At 36.6% G+C, this 18,930-nt stretch overlaps 1 protein-coding gene across 1 annotated transcript; it reads left to right on the forward strand.

The window, feature by feature from the left end:
• Positions 1 to 4,500: 4,500 nt before the first annotated feature.
• LOC134801218 (uncharacterized) lies at positions 4,501 to 14,742 on the forward strand. The gene is made up of 7 exons (XM_063773751.1): positions 4,501 to 4,703; positions 6,202 to 6,914; positions 7,349 to 7,544; positions 9,458 to 9,578; positions 10,473 to 10,577; positions 12,056 to 12,306; positions 13,507 to 14,742. The coding sequence occupies exons 1-7, from the start codon at positions 4,525 to 4,527 to the stop codon at positions 14,699 to 14,701; spliced, it is 2,760 nt and encodes a 919-aa protein (XP_063629821.1). The 5' UTR covers positions 4,501 to 4,524; the 3' UTR covers positions 14,702 to 14,742.
• Positions 14,743 to 18,930: the final 4,188 nt, after the last annotated feature.

Raw genomic sequence — 18,930 nt, forward strand, 5'->3', positions numbered from 1 at the left:
CTATTTACCTATCTAATTTCATTCGAGAAAGAACCAACGCAGTAATTACTAATCCTATAACAGAATAACAAATCGAAAATATTTACCGTATCTACAATGAGCAGATACTAAGTACATGTACCTATAATAGTTATTTGTTTTACAAGGGGGCAAAGTTGTTGTTTAACTCGTATTAATATTATTCTTTCGCTTACTTGGGTATATACCTAAGCGAAAAATTCCACAATTGAATTACGAGCGTAATGAGTGGCTCGAAAAGTGGAATCTAGAGCGTTGCGAGGGTTTTAAGGCACGAGGATTAAACAAACTTTGCTCCCTAGTTAAATAGTATATTTTTCACCACACCAATATGAGAAAAATATAGTAAAACATCTAAATAAATATTTTAAAATATTATTATTCAAAGTCATTATATCACTATGTGACTTTTAAATCATGAGAAAATAAATCAAAATTTGCGTCAGGTTACTTTACCACTCTTGTGAATTAATCAGTTTTTAGGGCTCCGTACCCAACTAAGGTTCCGCTGTCCGTCTGTCCGTCCGTCTGTCTGTCAACAGGCTGTAACTCATGAACCGTGATAGTTAGACTGTTAAAATTTTCACAGATGATGTATTTGTGTTGCCGCTATAACAACAAATACTGAAAACAAAATATAATAAATATTTAAATTGGGCTCCCATACAACAAACGTGATTTTTTTGGCCGTTTTTTGCGTAATGGTACGGAACCCTTCGTGCGCGAGTCTGACTCGAATTTGGCCGGTTTTTTCATCAGTTTCTGATTTCTGAAAAATAAGGTAAGCTTTTATGAGCTGATGTGATGAAAAATATTTATTAAGTGTTTAATTCTGGGCTCGGCAAGTGATAATTATGAAAATTAAATAATAATGTTATATAGGCGCGCATCTTTTTTTGCATTTAGATAACTAAATAAATATTGGGGAGATCTTACGCAGATCGACCTAGCCCCAAACTAAGCATAGCTTTTTCTATGGGTACTAGGCGACGATATAAACATAGTAATATAGATAAATACTAGGGTGATTTACTTTTGTATGGAGAAAAAAAGTTGTAATATTTTTCCTGACTTTGCTCACCAATGGAGCCTCCCCACACTAAAAACTATCTATTTCAATTTTCAAAAGAATCGAATAACGTTTAGAGGTTGCACAAGTTGAAAAGGTAGAGTGAGAACCCCATACATTGCGTGAAAATGAACTATGTTCTAAAATGACAAAATATAATGAACCGATACTGAAATCGAACGAGAAAACTGAATTTTGCGTCTAAAACACGATAAAAGCACTTTTCCTTTGGAAAAAGGTGGAAAAACTGAAAAATCTTAATTGGAACATTTATCGAGTAACAAAAATCCAAGTTTACTACTAATTTTAAAATTTATTTATATGTAGAAGGTTCAGTATCACACTACTACTCTCCGCTTTGATGATAGCCGCTTAAACCATTTTCTAGAGTCGTTGGTTATTTGAAAAATCTTTGTTGATGATGTGCAACCTCTAAATGTTGACCGATTTTTTTTTAACGTATAATATTTTTTTATCAGTTAGAACAAGAATTCGAGCAAAGTCAGACGAAAATCGAAAATTCGGAAAAATGAAACACCCTAATAAATACATACTTATATATCGTCGGATGTTTTATATAAAGTGTTTGGTAAATACTTATACCTATAATACCTATCTACCTATAAAGCATAATTTACCATGTCCATTGAGGTAGGTATATGGATGATCATTGCTCTAGAGTCTAGATGGTGCATATTTACGACGATAATATAAAAAATAATTATTTTTATATTAACGTTAAAAGGAAATTCAAGGTGTGTCAAATTCACAACCGAAATCATAGCTAGTACCTACTAGTTTATGTACCTACAAAAAAAATATGATTCCTTTCAATTAACTTAATTTTTACTGATTCAAACGCTTAACCTACAGTTTAAAAAGGTCTAACACGACTTTTTAGGGTTCCGTAATCAACTTATAAGTGTAGTGAATATGATCGGTCAAGCCGTTACATATTTAGTCTTTGCTAAAAGTCTTCCCTTAGTATGTGCTGTGAAGGTACGAGTAGCTACCTCCTTCGTATTGGTTGTGACTATTACGGGTAATAGACGGGTAACTATTACGGAACTCTACACTAAACATGACACGCTCTAGGTCGGTATTTTTTCGTATGTCATGCTTCAAAATGCGGTATCTAGTATAAAGTAATCTATGCCCCTACCTTTAGTACATGACTCACTCATATTTACGTGAAAATATTCGCAAAGTGGTCGCACGTCACTAGACACCGCGGCATGCAATCGTAGTCAGCAGATTATTTACTTACTCTTTTATTGTGAGTAAGTTACTGTTAATGTACATTATTGGTTAAATGCTCGAATAACTAAAGAAGTATTATAATAATGATGATATCCTGTGTTATCCCTCATCAGGGACATAGGGCTCTCAGAAGGGATTTCCATTATTCGCGGTCCAGCGCGGCCTCCTCCAGCTCCGCCCAGCCGAGGCCAACGGTGCAGCCTCTTTTTCCACTGTGCGCCTCCAGGTGGTACGTGGGCGACCTTGCCCTCTTATTCCGGGAATTTTCCAAGTCAGCCCTTGCTTGGATAGGTGGTTGTTTGGCCTTCGTAAAACATGTCCTATCCAGCGCCATTTAGTCTGTACAAAAACTAGGTTCCGGTCCTTACCTTAAAATGCGTCTTTCTTGTGCATATATTTTTATAAGATGCGCTGGTAGCCTAGCGGTAAGAGCGTGCGACTTTCAATCCGGAGGTCGCGGGTTCAAACCCCGGCTCGTACAATGAGTTTTTCGGAACTTATGTACGAAATATCATTTGATATTTACCAGTCGCTTTTCGGTGAAGGAAAACATCGTGAGGAAACCGGACTAATCCCAATATTAAGGCCTAATTTACCCTCTGGGTTGGAAGGTCAGATGACTCAGATGGCAGTCGCTTTCGTAAAAACTAGTGCCTACGCCAATTCTTGGGATTAGTTGCCAAGCGGACCCCAGGCTCCCATGAGCCGTGGGAAAATGCCGGGACAACGCGAGGAAGAAGATATTTTTATAAGAAGATAACGCCATAGTATGATGATTATATTTTACGGATTAAAGCATAAGACATTTATTTTTGGTCTTATGCTTTAATCCGTAACTGTTGTTACCTATTTCCTCAGAAACAAAGTGAACTTAAAATATCCGCATGACTTCCTCAAAATTCTTTGTTGTGTAAACTAGCAATGTAAACTGTTTCGTCGCATTGCAGATGTGACGCAACGGGATCAGCTCACGACTTAATTACAACTCAGTTAACAACATTGGGTTACTATTTGTAAGCATGTTACTGATTTGCATTTGTAGCCACCGGACGGAGCCTGTGTTGCGGATTTCTTACATATAACTGGAGTATTTTTTTAAATTAAAATATATGGATTGAGTTTATTTGTAAGTCGATTCAAATATAAAACTCCTCTGAAATATAGAAAATGGATTTATTAATTGACTTCCGCCTGCGACTTTCTCTGCGTATAATGATGATTTCCGTGACAAAAAATATTTTATGTCCCTTCCCGGGGCTCAAACTATCTCGAGTATCTCGATATCCAATTTCATCTAAATCGTATCAACAGTTTAAGCGTGATAAGATCAGGCAGGAAAAGAGCTACTTTCGCATTTATAACATATACCTAATAGGTATTTATTTGTTTAACCTTTATTGCACAAAAGAAAAAACCTTACAGTAGTAAAGGCGGACTTAATGCCATAAGGGGCATAAGGCATAATAGGTAACAGTATAAATAAAAAAAACGTAAGTAACTTCTGTCCGTCTGAAACGTAGAAAGCTGAGTTGGAGATGGACAAAGGCTGGGGTGGGGATTTATTTTTGAAGATCCTGAAAAGAAGGAACAGAAATGACCCATCTCACATACGGGACCTCGGTCATTATTTAAAAAAAAACCGGCCAAGTGCGAGTCGGACTTGCCCATCGAGGGTTCCGTACTTTTTAGTACCTATTTGTTGTTATAGCGGATACTATATATATCATCTGTGAAAATTTCAACTGTCTAGCTATCACGGTTCATCAAATACCTACAGCCTGGTGACAGACAGACAGACAGACCGACGAACAGACAGACAGATGGACAGACGGACTATGGAGTCTTAGTAATAGGGTCCCGCTTTTACCCTTTGGGTACGGAACCCTAAAAAACGCAAATACGAAAAATGAAACTCCCATCTTAGCGCGCTAAGTTGACATTATTTAGTTTAGACAATAATGACATCTTCTAAATTCTTTAATTAATCGCTACATTCCTAAACACTTCCTTATTCAATACTTATAAAAAGTAACACACTCATCACATAATGTTGATACTGCATTTAAAATTTTACATAACAAAGTCGTGTTTATTTTGCAGTTTATTCGTTTTCTTGCGTTGCGTTGCTTGCAGGCGTTTGTTTTTAGTTAAGTACAAAGTTTAGTTTTTAGTTCAAAATGAGCCGCTTAGCGCGGTATTTAGTTTTAGTTTTAATATTTTTAGTTAGTAAAGTGAATGGAGAAACGTTTAGTATTCGGATATCGACGGAGAGCCATGTGAATGAGGTTGATAGTAGATTTGTTAGTTTTACGATAGATCCGAAGTATTTGTTTACTAGCAGCGATGATTTGAGCAGGTGAGTGTTTTCAAAACTTTTTTTATTTAAAACCATAAAATAATTAATATAAAACTTACAATAAAAAGTGAACCTAAAATTAAAACTACCTACAAAACTATAACTCATACCTAAAAAATAAATAAAATATAACATGGGTGACTTAGCGCTTATTTATCAGCTTATTTTTCAAAATAATGCTCGGTAGGTACCCTACATTATTACTGTATTAAGCGTACTTGCGTTATTTCTCTCTTACTGTATTACATTTTCTTTTTATTTGTATCAAATTTAATTTTAGGCGTTTAAAAAATTGAGGTTTCAGGTTTATGCAATCATAATGGCTTCAAAATGGCATTGTCATTCGGAGTAAAAAAACATGAACATAGCAAAGTTTTTAACCAACAAGGAGTCAGAATTCAGTCCGATGCTTGCAATATACGCACACTTATTTAAAATTTATTCTCCTAGCGATTCCGATATCAAGACATGATTCATGTTTGCCGCACGTTATGTGAATTGCTTCTAGTGTTCAACTGAATTGGGCGTTTACGTTTATCGAACCTATATAAGTTTATTAGTTTCCATTTGGATACGTTCAGAACGCCTAGCTCGTGCGAACGTGCGTTCGCGTCGTCGTTAAGTGTCATTTTGTATGGGATTTTCAGTTTGCCTAACGTCCCGCTTGGCGCGCTGTTTAAAATCCCATACAAAATGAGACTAAACGTGGACTTAACGCAAACGCGTACGTCCGTCACGCTTTCGAATGTCAGCAGCAGAAGTTGCTAAGCGGGCGAGATCTTCAAAATTATCTTGACGCGTCTTTATTATTAAGAGGATAAGAGCGTGTCAAGGTAATTTTGTACACCTCGCCCGCTTAGCAAATTCTGCTGCTGACTGTATCTATCGAAATATTGACGCATGTGGATTGATTTGGTTAGTCAATGAATAAGGTAGTTTTATATTATCGTTGTAAAAGTTACAAAGTCATTATAAATAAGCATCTTATTTTACCAGTTCGATCTCCTTTTTAATTTCTCGACATTATGTAGGTTGGGTAGGACATTGTCCTAAAAAAATGCAGAGGATCGCTGCATCGCTTCGCAATTTTTTTTAATAATATTATGCTAAGTATTAGGTATTTGGATGAAATATTGTAAACACTTAGGTACTTACTTCAAAATTACACAATATTTTGCTAGTGTAGGTAAGAAATGCGCGGTAAATGCCTGCTGTTGTTACAATTTTAGCCTAACATTTATTTACATTTATTCGGCATCGTAATCTTCCTCGAGTGTCTGCAATTTAAAATACGGTCTGGCTTGGTACAGTGATTCTCTACAAAACTCTATTTACAAATGATTCCTAAAATACTTAGTAGTTCATTTCTCCGTAAAGTCATAGCTAACTATGGCTGCTTTTTTGTAGATAATGATTAAGTGCTTGTCCAAGTCAGACAATGCTGCTAAAATGCTGGTCAAGTAGGTACCTACTTTATCATCTTGTTTTCTTTTTTCAGTAAAGAATCAACATGTATGGCAACCTCACTCACGCCAGCATATCTCCGAATAGCCGGCCCGTCCACCTCTCACATTACCTTCAATAATAAAAGCATGACCATTGACCATCTAGACACCTACCTACCAGAACCGAACAAGCAAAAAAGACATCTAATTAAAGAAGAAACAGAAGAAGACTACGATTATGAAGACAGTGATGAGGATATTCTTACAAAACTTAGAAGATCAAGTGAAAAATTACTTAAAAGGCATAGAAGACAATTAAACTCTGGCAGCCAAGAAGAAGAAACATTAGAGGATAAAGAGAAATTAAAACCAAAACTAAAGAAGTCAAAGATTCATGCTTTAGCAAAACATAAAAAGATTTCAGAAGACTATGACGAAGAAACAAAGTCTATTGAAAAAGAAAGTCATGAAAGCTTATTATCGAAATTAAAATCTAGACGTTTATCGAAATTAAAGTCAAATAATGAGGAAAGTGAGGAACGTCCTAAAAGATTAAGAAGATTATCTAAAGATCATTTAGAAGTGAGTCATAGACAATGGAAGAGGTTTGCGAAATGGGCTAAAGATACTGGTTTTAGTTTAGTGTTTGCTGTGAATAATGGTGAGAAGACTGAGACCGGTATGTGGGATCCTAATCCAGCGTTGAACATGCTCACAATAGCGGATAAGGATGATGTGCAGGAAATCTACTGGCAGTTGGGTTACGGTGAGTTCTCGTGTGTTCACGGAAAGCAGTCGAAAGTCACTGAACAGTGAACAGCAGTTATTTGTTTGGGTTATATTAAAGATAATGTGTATGTTCGGACTCATATTTGGCTTGTGCAAATATGGCCATGCACCTATAGGTACACCGAATGCAATTTTCTCATTCCACTAAAAACTATTGTCGCAACTTTCACATTCCCCAGTTGTCTTTTATTTTTCATGTCCCTGTTATAAATAATTAGCGTTTTAGTTAAGCATTTCAATTCTAGTAAACGCGCACAAAAATTTGCTTCATACCGTTTCATTTTATTTTCATTGTTCGTTAACTTTGCAGTTTATTATTTCGTTTCTTTTATTTCTAAGGCTGTGCAATAGTGTGTGTTCCTGATACACGGCAGTTAGCTTTAATAAACCACAATTAACTGCTTTTTCCAGAATGTAACAACCAGACTCTCGAAGACTACCTGAACGACCTGCACACCCTCCGGATGATGGTCGACACGTTCGACGCCCGCCACTGGAAGGTAGTCGGTGGTGACGTGTCACAGTGCCTTGAAGCTGGTTCCAAAAGCGACTTTAAGGATTATGTGACGCTGTCTGCTGATAGTATGGATGCTGTACTTTTAAATGGGTAAGTCGCCTGTTTAGAAAATTTAATTATTATTCAGAACCCACTGTGTCCCACTGCTGGGCAAAGGTCTCTCCCCTCTTTTTCCACTCGTATCTGTTTTATGCTATATCTGGCCAACCTCTCAAAAAGGAGTCCAGTTATCCCGCCATCGCCGACGAGGTCTACCGGATCCCCGGTTAAACTCGTGGGGTTCCCACTCCGTGGTAAGGTACCTTGTCCCATTAGAAAAAAAAAACTAAAAATGTATCTAACTTGATTAGAACATCGCATCGCACGGAAACAACAAACTCAAAACTAAAACTACATAGCACAAGCCCACAAAACATGGCCATCAAAATTTATAACAAGTTACCTAATGATATAAAAGACATTGAACTGGAAAAAATATTTAATAAAACTTTAAAACAACACTTAATCAAAAAATGTTATTATAGCTTACAGGATTATTTTAATGAAAATGAGTAAACAGCCAAATAAATGTATACGCTGGTCAAACTTTTAAATACCTACTTGTAAGTAAATAGCTGATTCAGTTTACCTATTCGTATTTGTTTGTGTACCACGGTCTCGGTGTGAAAGTAACAAAGTACCGACCTACCTAATTGTATAATGCTAGAATATGAAATTATGCGGGCATATATAATGACAAATATTGTTTACATATCTTCCTACATTGCTGCGCCCATCAGGGTTTCATGTGTCATTTTGTAACCGGCTAGCTAGAGCGGTAAATGAAAACTAGGTTCTTTATAGTAAATAATATAATACGAAAATATGTACAATAAAATAAACTAATTTCTGTCAGTACTTGAATCTAAACCAATAAAATATCGTCACTGGCCTTAACGTTCTTGTATCCCATTCTTTGTCGAACCGTACGATCAACTTAGGCCGCGGGTGCGGGAATCAGCTTTGGCAACGCAGGCTCAGTGAGGTCCGTGGGTAAAGAAAAGCTTCAGCAGCAAACGTCCAAATAATAAGCAGCAACAGTAATACGTAGCTCTTCAATTTAAAGGTAGAAGGAAGGGCTGGAACAATCGTACGTTCTTAGACTTGTAGTCGAAACCTAACCCAAGCCTTATTCCGTTACGAGAACCAGTGACGTACATTTCGTACAAATAAGACTTGGATTAGGTTTAATTTCAACATAAACCTAAACTTAATGCTATATATACAATTATACAAACTTTACCTGCATTAGTGGCAGCCCTAGTATTAAACTTTATAACTAATTATAACCATACAGTCGCATTAAAATAATAATTACAGAATTGTGCTATATCCGACAACATTTCCAAAGGAAAAATTTACGAAGAAAAAACAAAAGACGGCGAAACCCTTAGTTTTTTATTTCCAACCGGCCAGTGCGCGCGGTGGCTGTACATGCAGGTTTGCCATGTTACAATTTGTGTACCTACCCATACTCTTAAGTACTTGTAAAACCTTTAATGTACATGTGAACTGCAATAAATAAATACAATACAATACAAACCGAATTAATACCACTCTTGGTTGATATCAGTACCTGTGTAAGATTACGTAACAGATATTATATGAAATTAGTTTCCGAGCGGATACCAGGCTCACCTAGCGAGTCGTGATACAACGTACTGTGTTAGAATTCGCGAAGAGCGAACGTTAAAATTTTTATGCAAATAATAGGTACTTATATTTAAAAAAAGTGTTTCTCGAAATATCTAGGCTTGATATTCTTGATAATAGAAAAGACCTGTTGTATTGTTATGTTTGTTTATTAAATTATTCAATTTGCTATGCCCTAACCATAATAATATTGTTCCATGTGGAACATTTGTGTGGTGTTTCATATTATGTATTAGCTATAAGACCATGGTTTCCAATAAACAAGGAATATGAAGATGAACTAAAAGAAATTAAAAACTCATCGTTTTCAGTAACTCATCCTCCCACGAGCTCGCCCGCATGTCGGAATCCTCTCGTCTGTCCCTCCTCCGAGTCCTGAGCACCAGTAACGCCCTCTGGCTCACGGAGCGCCCGCAGCAGCATAGCGAACAGGTCAGTTATTACTTACCTACACCTGTCCTAATATATACCTTTAGAAAAATATGGGGCATTATCTATGAAAAGGGACCTTGTTGTCGATATATGGCGCTTACGCCGCACAGCGTCGCGCGGCATTGTATTTATATCGGAGCATTGTTAATAATGGCGTTGGCGCCATTGACAATAAAGTCCCTTTTCATGGATAACGTCACATATTGTTTTTCTTTGTCTCTTTGTACTTTTATATTTTGCAGTTTCACAATGCCTTGGTTTTACTGTAATGCTGTGTTACTTATTTGATCAATAAAATAAAAAATACCTACCGACCGAGATACTTAACCATTTTAACGCTTTACATAAACGTCACCCACACGCCAACGTCACGGTCGCAAGCGAGCTAATCTAAACCTTACTTACAAGTGTGAAGGTTTTTTTTTCTTTTTTTTTTATTATAAACTGATCGGCGATTGGCTCTAGTCACACCTGATGGAAAGTGAAGACAGAGCCTAAGATGGAGCTCACCGGTTCAGTAATAGCCTATTCACTCTAGCTTTAAAGAGACCGAGATCATATTTCCCAGGGAATACAGATGACGGGATCGCATTCCATTCCTTAGCCGTCCTTACCAAAAAAGAGGAGGCAAATCGTTTTGTGCGGACAAATGGGATATTAACCACGAACGGGTGCATTCGCTCCCCGCGCCTGGACCTCCGATGATGGAAAGGAGAAGGTGGGATCAGGTCATGCAGCTCTTGTGGCACTCTCCAGAATTCCAGGTTACTTTGACAGCGTACGCCATAACACTATAATACCTATGTGTTCATGGCGCTGTGACGACTAGTGACGACGCCTTTAGGTGTTCATGGCGTGTAATGGTTAATATTGAACTTTTTATGTATTTTGTAGGCACGTGCGGCAGACTGGCTGACCAGCCTCGGTTACTCTGCCAGGAACGGCTTCCATGTGCACTTTAGAGAATTGCTCGAGAACGAGCTGTATGAACCAACTTTGGTAAGTGAATACACAAAAATTTTATTTATATATCTATATTTATTTGATAAATAAGATTCCATTTTATTATATTTATCGTACAACGGGACTTATTCGCGTAGATACCGTAAAATAGGGTGAGTAGGGACAAAACTGAAATTCAAACCTCGATAACATTTTATTTTTACATATGAAAACTGAATGGTGTGTAATGGTGTTCCGGACGTTTGTATTTTAGTTTTTATTTTATTTTGGGTAGTTCCATTTCATAACTTTGACGATAAAGAGGAAAACCCACCTCACCCCGTAGTGCCTCGTATTTGGGGTGGGAGGGGTTTTCATACAAAGGTGATTTTGGAAGATTGTTGGATCGATCTTTTTTTTATTATGCGTATTACTATAGCTCCATTTTAAATTGGAATACATTATTTTTGTAGCAGTAGCCTTAAAATCCCTTCTCACCCCCCTCTCAAACCTTCTCTCCCCATTCATAACCATCTCTCCCCGCGAAACCTACTCACCCCGTTTTACGGTATTTAAGTTTTAAGATTTAACTCCAACGTTTCGAGGACGGCGTTGTCCCCGTGGTCTCGGAGAAGACTGGCTAAAGTTAACATCAACATCTTCTAGCCGCGCAAGATTTTCGAATTACCCGCACTTGGTCTTGCATAAATCTTAAAACTTAAATACGCGATTAAGTCCCGTTGTACAATTTAATAATGTGTAAAAATCGTAACATTCCATTGATAATCAAATATGGTATGTAAAGAAACATATACCAACTGTGCAAGTAACGTTATGTTGAGGCACAAGCTATTTTTGTTTAGACTAAGTAATCAAGTATGCATCTAAATAGGTTACGATCTCTTAGGTACAGAAGATAATATTAAGTAGTAGGTTTTTATTAATTTTATTAGTGTTCAATCATAGTAGACTCTGTGTGGAAAGACAAGAGTCGTGGAATGTATTGGTACTCTACCGCACAGACTCTAAAGTAATGGTTTGAGGTGTATCCACGTCTGCAAATATAATCCATTGAGATGAAACTAGCATCACAGGGTTTCTCAAACTTACATCCCTATTTTAGATTTCACGGGCCTATAAATCCCGGTCATTTGATAGGCTTGCGAGGGGATACAGATCCAACACGTAGAGGCCCTTTGGAGAGCTTTAATGTTATGTAGAACGCCTGCGGGAACCCGTTCATAGGCGCAACAATAGACACCCATGAACCGGTCGCAGCAGGCATTGACATTATTATTACATAAATATATAAAAATAATAACATCCCCACGTATCACTACTCACCGGTATATCTTGTCCTCATCTCTTTTCAGACGTTGGAGAACTTCTGGGAGTTCGTATACCGGTTTAAGAAGCCCTGCCTTAAATACGAATATGTGTCTTTAATTTTTCTATTCTAACTTTTATCTTCACACACAAACTCAACAAAAATACCTAAAGCGCGATAACCATCACTTGTTGCATTTACCTTCCAGAGCTTCTACATGGCCCTACTATTCAAGAACCTCGTCGGTGAGCGCGTCCTAGAACTCACCATAGAACCCTCAGACGGACAAGCGGCTCTATTCGCACACTGTACATCGCTGCGTCACAAGCCAGTACCAGGCGCGGTGACCCTTTACGGAGTGAACATGGATAGCGAACCGGCGAGATTCTCGGTGAAGCTGGCGAAGAGGGAGGAGGGGGGAGATATAATGCAGTTTATATTGGGGCACGATAATAGCGGGTAATGTTTCCTGATTCAGTCGTTGGAAGATAATCTTGGATTTACAAGCCTTTACCTGTAGGAGGGTGATATTGTTAGATTATTCGGACTAAATTCTCAAATTTATTAGCTGGCTTTATTTATACTAGGTATACCCTATGTAAGGCCAAGTATGTATTTATTTTTTTGTCAATAGGGGTATGTTAATCCAGTAACTTTGTCGAATTTTGTAACCTGGCTCTTTTGCGTCAAATCAGGTAGTTCTGATTTTTTGCAGACATGTTTATGATGTTGGCCCAATGAATAATCCAAGTTTGTGACTTCGAGCGCCGAACGCAACTTTGTCAAAAATCGAATACACCGCAATTTTTTTTAGATTTGGGCGATTATAACCCTAAAGTACTAGGTTTTGGTAGTAACTTCCTAGGGCGTTTTTAAAGTAGACAAAATTTGCTACAATAAGACACTAGAATTGTCTCTGTACATCTAATATTTTCCGAGATAAAGCCTTTCAAAATTTTATAATTTTACATCAGTTCTTAGGTGTAATATAAGGGTTAGGCAGGTAATTTATATGAAATTCATCACCGCCACGTTCTACAAAATATTTATTTTCCATAAAAATATTTTTTTTTTCAAAATTGGCACTCATACATTTTTTTATGGAAAATAAATATTTTGTAGAACGTGCCGGTGATGAATTCCATATAAATTACCAACCTAACCCTTATATTATAGCTAAGAACTGACATAAAATTATAAAATTTTGAAAGGCGGAAAATATTAGATGTACAGAGACAATTCTAGTGCCTTATTGTAGCAAATTTAGTCTACTTTAAAAACGCTCTAGGAAGTTACTATCAAAAACTAGTACTTCAGGGTTATAATCGCCCAAATCTAAAAAAAATGCGGTTTATTAGATTTTTGACAAAGTTGCGTTCGGCGCTCGAGGTCACAAACTTGGATTATTCACTGGGCCAACATCATAAACAATCCTGCAAAAAATCAGAACTACCGGATTTGACGCAAACGCATAATGTATAATTTTACTGTATTAATGTTAGCTATTACGAGACATTTACATAAGATAGTTTTACAATAACTATCAAGTTTGGTATCTATACAGCTCTTCCAGGTTTAAAATAGACACACAAATAATAATTCAGAACTTATTTTTCAGTGAATAAACTGTGCTCTTAAGTAATCTTTAATTTTTTTCAGCAATATTGTCGTAAATGGTCGGCCAATGTTCTACGAGGGGAACATCCGACCAGTCGTCAAGCGAGTCCGTCCCTTCAAGACCCTGCTCCTCAACCTGCCTCCCAAGTCCTTCGGCTTCTGGGTTCTTGCCAACACCAAGGTCAACGCTTGCTTTGATTACGATGATAAGGATAACGCTACTCTAGTTGAAGCTAAACCTGTTAAGGTTAAAAATGAAAGCAAAGAAGAAATAGATGTCGAAGCAAATAAGAGTAAAACAACAAATAAAACAAAAGATGCAAGTGATGAAAATGAATCGATAAAGGAAATGGAACTTAATGAGAGTGAAGAGAAGGTTAGATCGAAAAGGTCCATTAATTTAGACGATTTTGATCTTAATGTCGATATCACTGAATTTAACGATATCAATAATGATGAAGCCTTGAGAAACAGGATCGACAGTATGAACAGAGGCTTAAGAGATGTTCAAGGTTTGATTGGACTTAAAGACAATCTGATAACAAACAGAGTCAAACGTCAAATTTCTGAAGAAGAATTCGATAATCGAAAGAAGCTGAGAAAACAATCGTTAAGGAAAAGTGACAGGAAGTTCAAACATGAACATAAACTATTAGGTTCAGGCATTTTTGAGAAACTTATGAACCACGTTCATGGTATTAAAATTCCAAAATTAAACTTGACTAAGAGTATTAAGGGACTCAAACAAAGAAAATTAGGCAAAAATAATATAAGTAAACTTTCCAAAAGGAATTCAAGAAATTACAGAAACAGAGAAGATCTCAGTGAAGCTGATGAAGAAGATTCTCAATTAGAAAACCATAGGAGGAAAAGGAGTTTACTAGTTAACAATAAAAAACGTGAAGATGCTGAGACTGCGGAGAACGAAATAGATTTGGACGGAAAAACACATTCGAAATTTGGTAAATTTTTAAAGAAGCATAAAGAAATGCAAGATGCTATTGAAAATGATGATGACAAGTCATCTGGTTATGAGAATGATAATCACAAATATACTAAAGATAATGAAGGGATAGAAATAAGTACTAAAATAACAGAAGACGACGCAGAAATTAAAATTAGTGAGAATGCTGACCATGGTTTGTTGGAAAGTGCTTTTGAAAACGTTCTCTCGTTATTAGACGAATTAAATCACAATTTGAGTAAACTCTGGTCAGCGCTATCATTTTTGGATTAAAATGGTATCTACAGATAATTTAAAGCTAACAATCCATCCGTCCATTAGGAGGCATTTTTACAGATTTCTGGGCGGCTAGAGGTAACACTACGTTGTAAAATATAGATATTATTAGTCATTAGTAATTATTTTTTATACTTTTTTACAAAATAAACTGATGAAATGTATTTTTCTTGTATTATTTCTTCTTCTTCTTCTTTAAGTGCCTTCTCCATCCCGGAGGTTGGCGACCTTATGTCTATATGCCATTCTATCTGAAGTCATGCGAATTAGTTTCTCTGTACTGCCCACGTCCAACCAGTCTCTTATGTTCCGTGTCCATGATATTCTCCTTCTCCCACGTCCTCGTTTCCCTTCAATCTTCCCTTCAATAATTAGTTTTAATAAATCATATTTTGAGTTTCTATATATTTTGTATTATTTAGTTTCTGTAATTATAGTAGAGTGCTGTTATGTTAGTATTTCGTACATTTTCGTAAATTCGTCATCCTACAATGCTGTTTTGCTAATAAGCTAATCTTACAAGATTTTTTAACGTAGATTTCATGAACGCTCGATATTGGTTTGGTCTGACATTGCTTTTTAGTTAGTGTAGCCACCGTTGGCGCTAGTAGTATATACAGCTGTAATGCTCAGCCAAGATAAGGTCGGACCGGATCGATACAGCGATTTAGAGCATGATGCTGTTTTTGTATTAATTAATCTTGATTGTAAATAGTCGTTATGTTGTATCTTCTTGCTGTGTAACTTTTTTCTTATTTAACTAACTGTTTACTGTATGTTATTTCTGTCTTTTTTCTTCTTGTCTGTTACCTTCCGTGATTCTTCTCACTTGATGGTCTCATCGGAAGATCAGCGCTGGAAGCCACCAGCAACATGCTGAGATGGGGCCATTTCGTGGCACTTATTCTTATTTTGTGTTTTCTTTTATACTATGTACCTACTGTTCCGATTGTTTGTGCTTACGAATCTATTCTATTCTATTCTATTCTATTCTATTCTATTCTATTCTAATTATTATAATCATGAGATGACCATTTGCGAAAGTTAATAATAACAATTTTTCAGAAATCAGCTTCGTGTAAATAGTATAATGAGTCCTCTTGGTTACACTTGCTCCGACTTTCTGATATATTATTATTTTTGAGGTAACTTATAGAGTTAGGGCAAGAAAAGTCTGCAACGTCAAACTTATGACATTATGAAATTACACTTGCACTGCGTGTGCTATCAATATCGTTGCAGACTTTTCTTGGTCTGACTCTAAAGGTGACAGTCCATTTCCAACGACAGCAGCACTACCATTCATTTTACTATGGAAATTCATGGTCTAATAAAACATGGTCTTCCATTCCCAGAGTGACACGCGATTACGTCACAATAACATTGCCACTTTATTTCAACATAACATGTTACATGGGTACATTATACCTATGGTTAATAAGTTAAAATATTTCTTTATAATTTTATAATTTTCATTTATATGTATTTTAGCTTAAATTTTACAATAACACGTCATTTTTAATTACTCGTTAGCAATATCTTCCGATTCACGAAAGAAATTTCAGACTTTCGGGTAATTCTGTTTATACTACTGGCAACACAGGATAGCGCTGGGCACATTTGACAATTCGGATCTAGATAACTTCATGCCCTGACCGTCATCCTTGTCGAACGCGTGTTAATTGTTATTTCCTTCTCGCTCAGTGTCAGCAGTCGCAGTGTTTTCCAAACTTTTCACGTCGTAAGCTTGGTAATTAATGTGCAACTGTGAATTAGTTTTTTAAACGTTTGTCTTGTATAGATAAATAAAGTTTAATTTAATACATTAGATTTGTTTTATTTTACTATGTTTCTACATGAATAACTTAAAATTAATGCCGTTAAAATAATTTTCACCGTTGGTTAAAATTCTCCCACATTTCAAAGTTTGAGAACCTGTAAACAGCATGATGACGTAGGCGCGTGTCAGTTACGTCATACGCGAATCTCGGAATGGAGTACCAGGCGGAGTATATTATTATACCATGTGGAAATTGACAATAACACCGACGCGTTCGTACTAGGAGTGCAGCTGCGGTCAGAAATTGAATGTTACCCTAACTCCTTCGGTAACCTATAACTAAATCGGTGCAAAATTATCTTATAAGAACTCTACCGGACATGTGTACCAAGCCTTCTACTCGTATTCTTTGATGTTCATGTCATTAAAATGTCATTTTAATCCGTCACCAGATGCATAATAAATCAGGCATCTGATTAAAAATTGTAAAACACAAAAAATAACTAAATTATGAGTTTCAACACGAAAACTGCACCAATAAATCTAAGAGCAAAACCCAGCAACAACAATTTGAGTGCTGATAACCTAAAACTCGAGTTGGAAGACTTAGAAGACCTAGTTATACCAATCGGGCAGACTGTGGTACAATATCTACAACGCAGCAGCACCCATGTTGGCACTATAATGAAACGCTTGAAGACACAGTGTGACGATAGTAAATATAGAAACTTTAGAAACGGAACATTAGAAATGCGAAGACAATCAAATAAAAGTTATCCAACAGTGCCATGTCCAAGTCGGCCAGTTCAGTGTCCATGTCCATGTCGGCTGGGGCCTCGTCCGCGTCGCCAATATGCACGCCGACGCAAGTTGCCTCCCTGCTTCTGTTGTCGGCGTATTGGTGCCAAACGCCGCCGATTTCGTAAATAAAATTACAGTGGTTTTCAGTGAAATTGTTGTAGTGAAGGTAGGTACCAAGATGTTACCAGTGGTGACAACTGATGAGATTTTCTTCGCACCTGTTCCCAGTGGTGAGAAAAATAATTCCCAGTAGTTACCACCAAAGCAAGTTGGTCTTCAGTGAAATTCTAGTAGTGAAGGTGTCTATTCCTATATATATCTATAGTTTTGAGGTATTCCCACTAGGTACCAAGATGTTACCAGTGGTAACAACTGCGATTTTGTTCTCACCTGTTCCCAGTGGTGAGAAAAAAAATTGCCAGTAGTTACCACCAAAGCAGGTTGCTGGTAACTATTGGGTTTTTTTTCTCGTGTTGTGAGACTGAGAAATAGGGGGACCACTGGGAAATAGGGGGACTCGCCAAGGTGACAATCATTCGCAGAAAACGAAATGAAACGCTAGTGTCTCTCATTTCTCTTCCATACTAGTGCGATACAGTCAGATAGCGTTTTCTCTGCAAAAAGATTGTCTTCTTGGCTAAGTCCGATATGAAAAAAAAAAATCTGTTGTTACTGCTGGTAACAACTTGTTGGAAAATAGTAGGTTTAACCCGTTGTTTAGGTTGTAATTATAATTATAAATTGAAAATGAACAAACTCTGCCAATAAAACATTTGGTCAGCAAGATTTTGTCTACAATTATTAAATGAAACACAAGACCAAGAATGAAATCCGCTTGGTAATATTATGTGTCAGATTTATAAATAGTTGAGCAGCAAAATAAAGGTGCCAATCAACAATATTTTGCAATTTGTCAGCAAAAAACTAATCAATATGTGTAACTTTTATTGGTGAGTAGGTACAAATGTATATTTACGTTTAAAATCATGTCAATTAAATGAGTCATCATAATCAATGAGTAAATACATTAAAAATTACACTACTTAGCTCTTTTTATTGTCTTGTTTTTGTCTTTTTATCGCTTGTCACCATGCCTGTCACGTTCTAACAAGTATGTAAGTACGAAAGTGAGGGGCATAGTTACAGGCGATAAAAATGGAACCATGCTGCACCCGCTGGTTTAATATATAGTTCTTATGCTAACCCATTAAGCAGTTTAGGGATGTCACTGTGTTGGTTAAGACACGACTCATTTACTTACCTGGGCATTTTCACTTAAAAGTGTACCATTTACTTTTTTTCGAAAATCCACCAACTTTTGGGTTATTTCTACTCAGAATCACGAGGACTATCGATTTAAAAAGAAAAAAAAAATGTGTTCCAAGAAATTTCGGTTTTATAACGCATTTTCACATAGGTACCTACATTTTGTATGGACCGTTACAAAACTGACAACCAAAATTTGTATGAAAAGCTGGGGACACTTTTTTTCTTTGTCTAATTCAATAGTACCTGCTCGTGATTCTGAGTCTAAATAACCCAAAAGTTGATGGATTTCCGAAAAAAAAAACTTTTACCATTTTGTAGCGTTGACCTACCAAAAATTACTATCCAAGGGAGTAAAAATACGAATAAAACAACAGCA

This window comes from Cydia splendana, chromosome 21 (genome assembly GCF_910591565.1).
Source record: "Cydia splendana chromosome 21, ilCydSple1.2, whole genome shotgun sequence".
In the NCBI taxonomy this organism is placed as follows: domain Eukaryota; kingdom Metazoa; phylum Arthropoda; class Insecta; order Lepidoptera; family Tortricidae; genus Cydia; species Cydia splendana.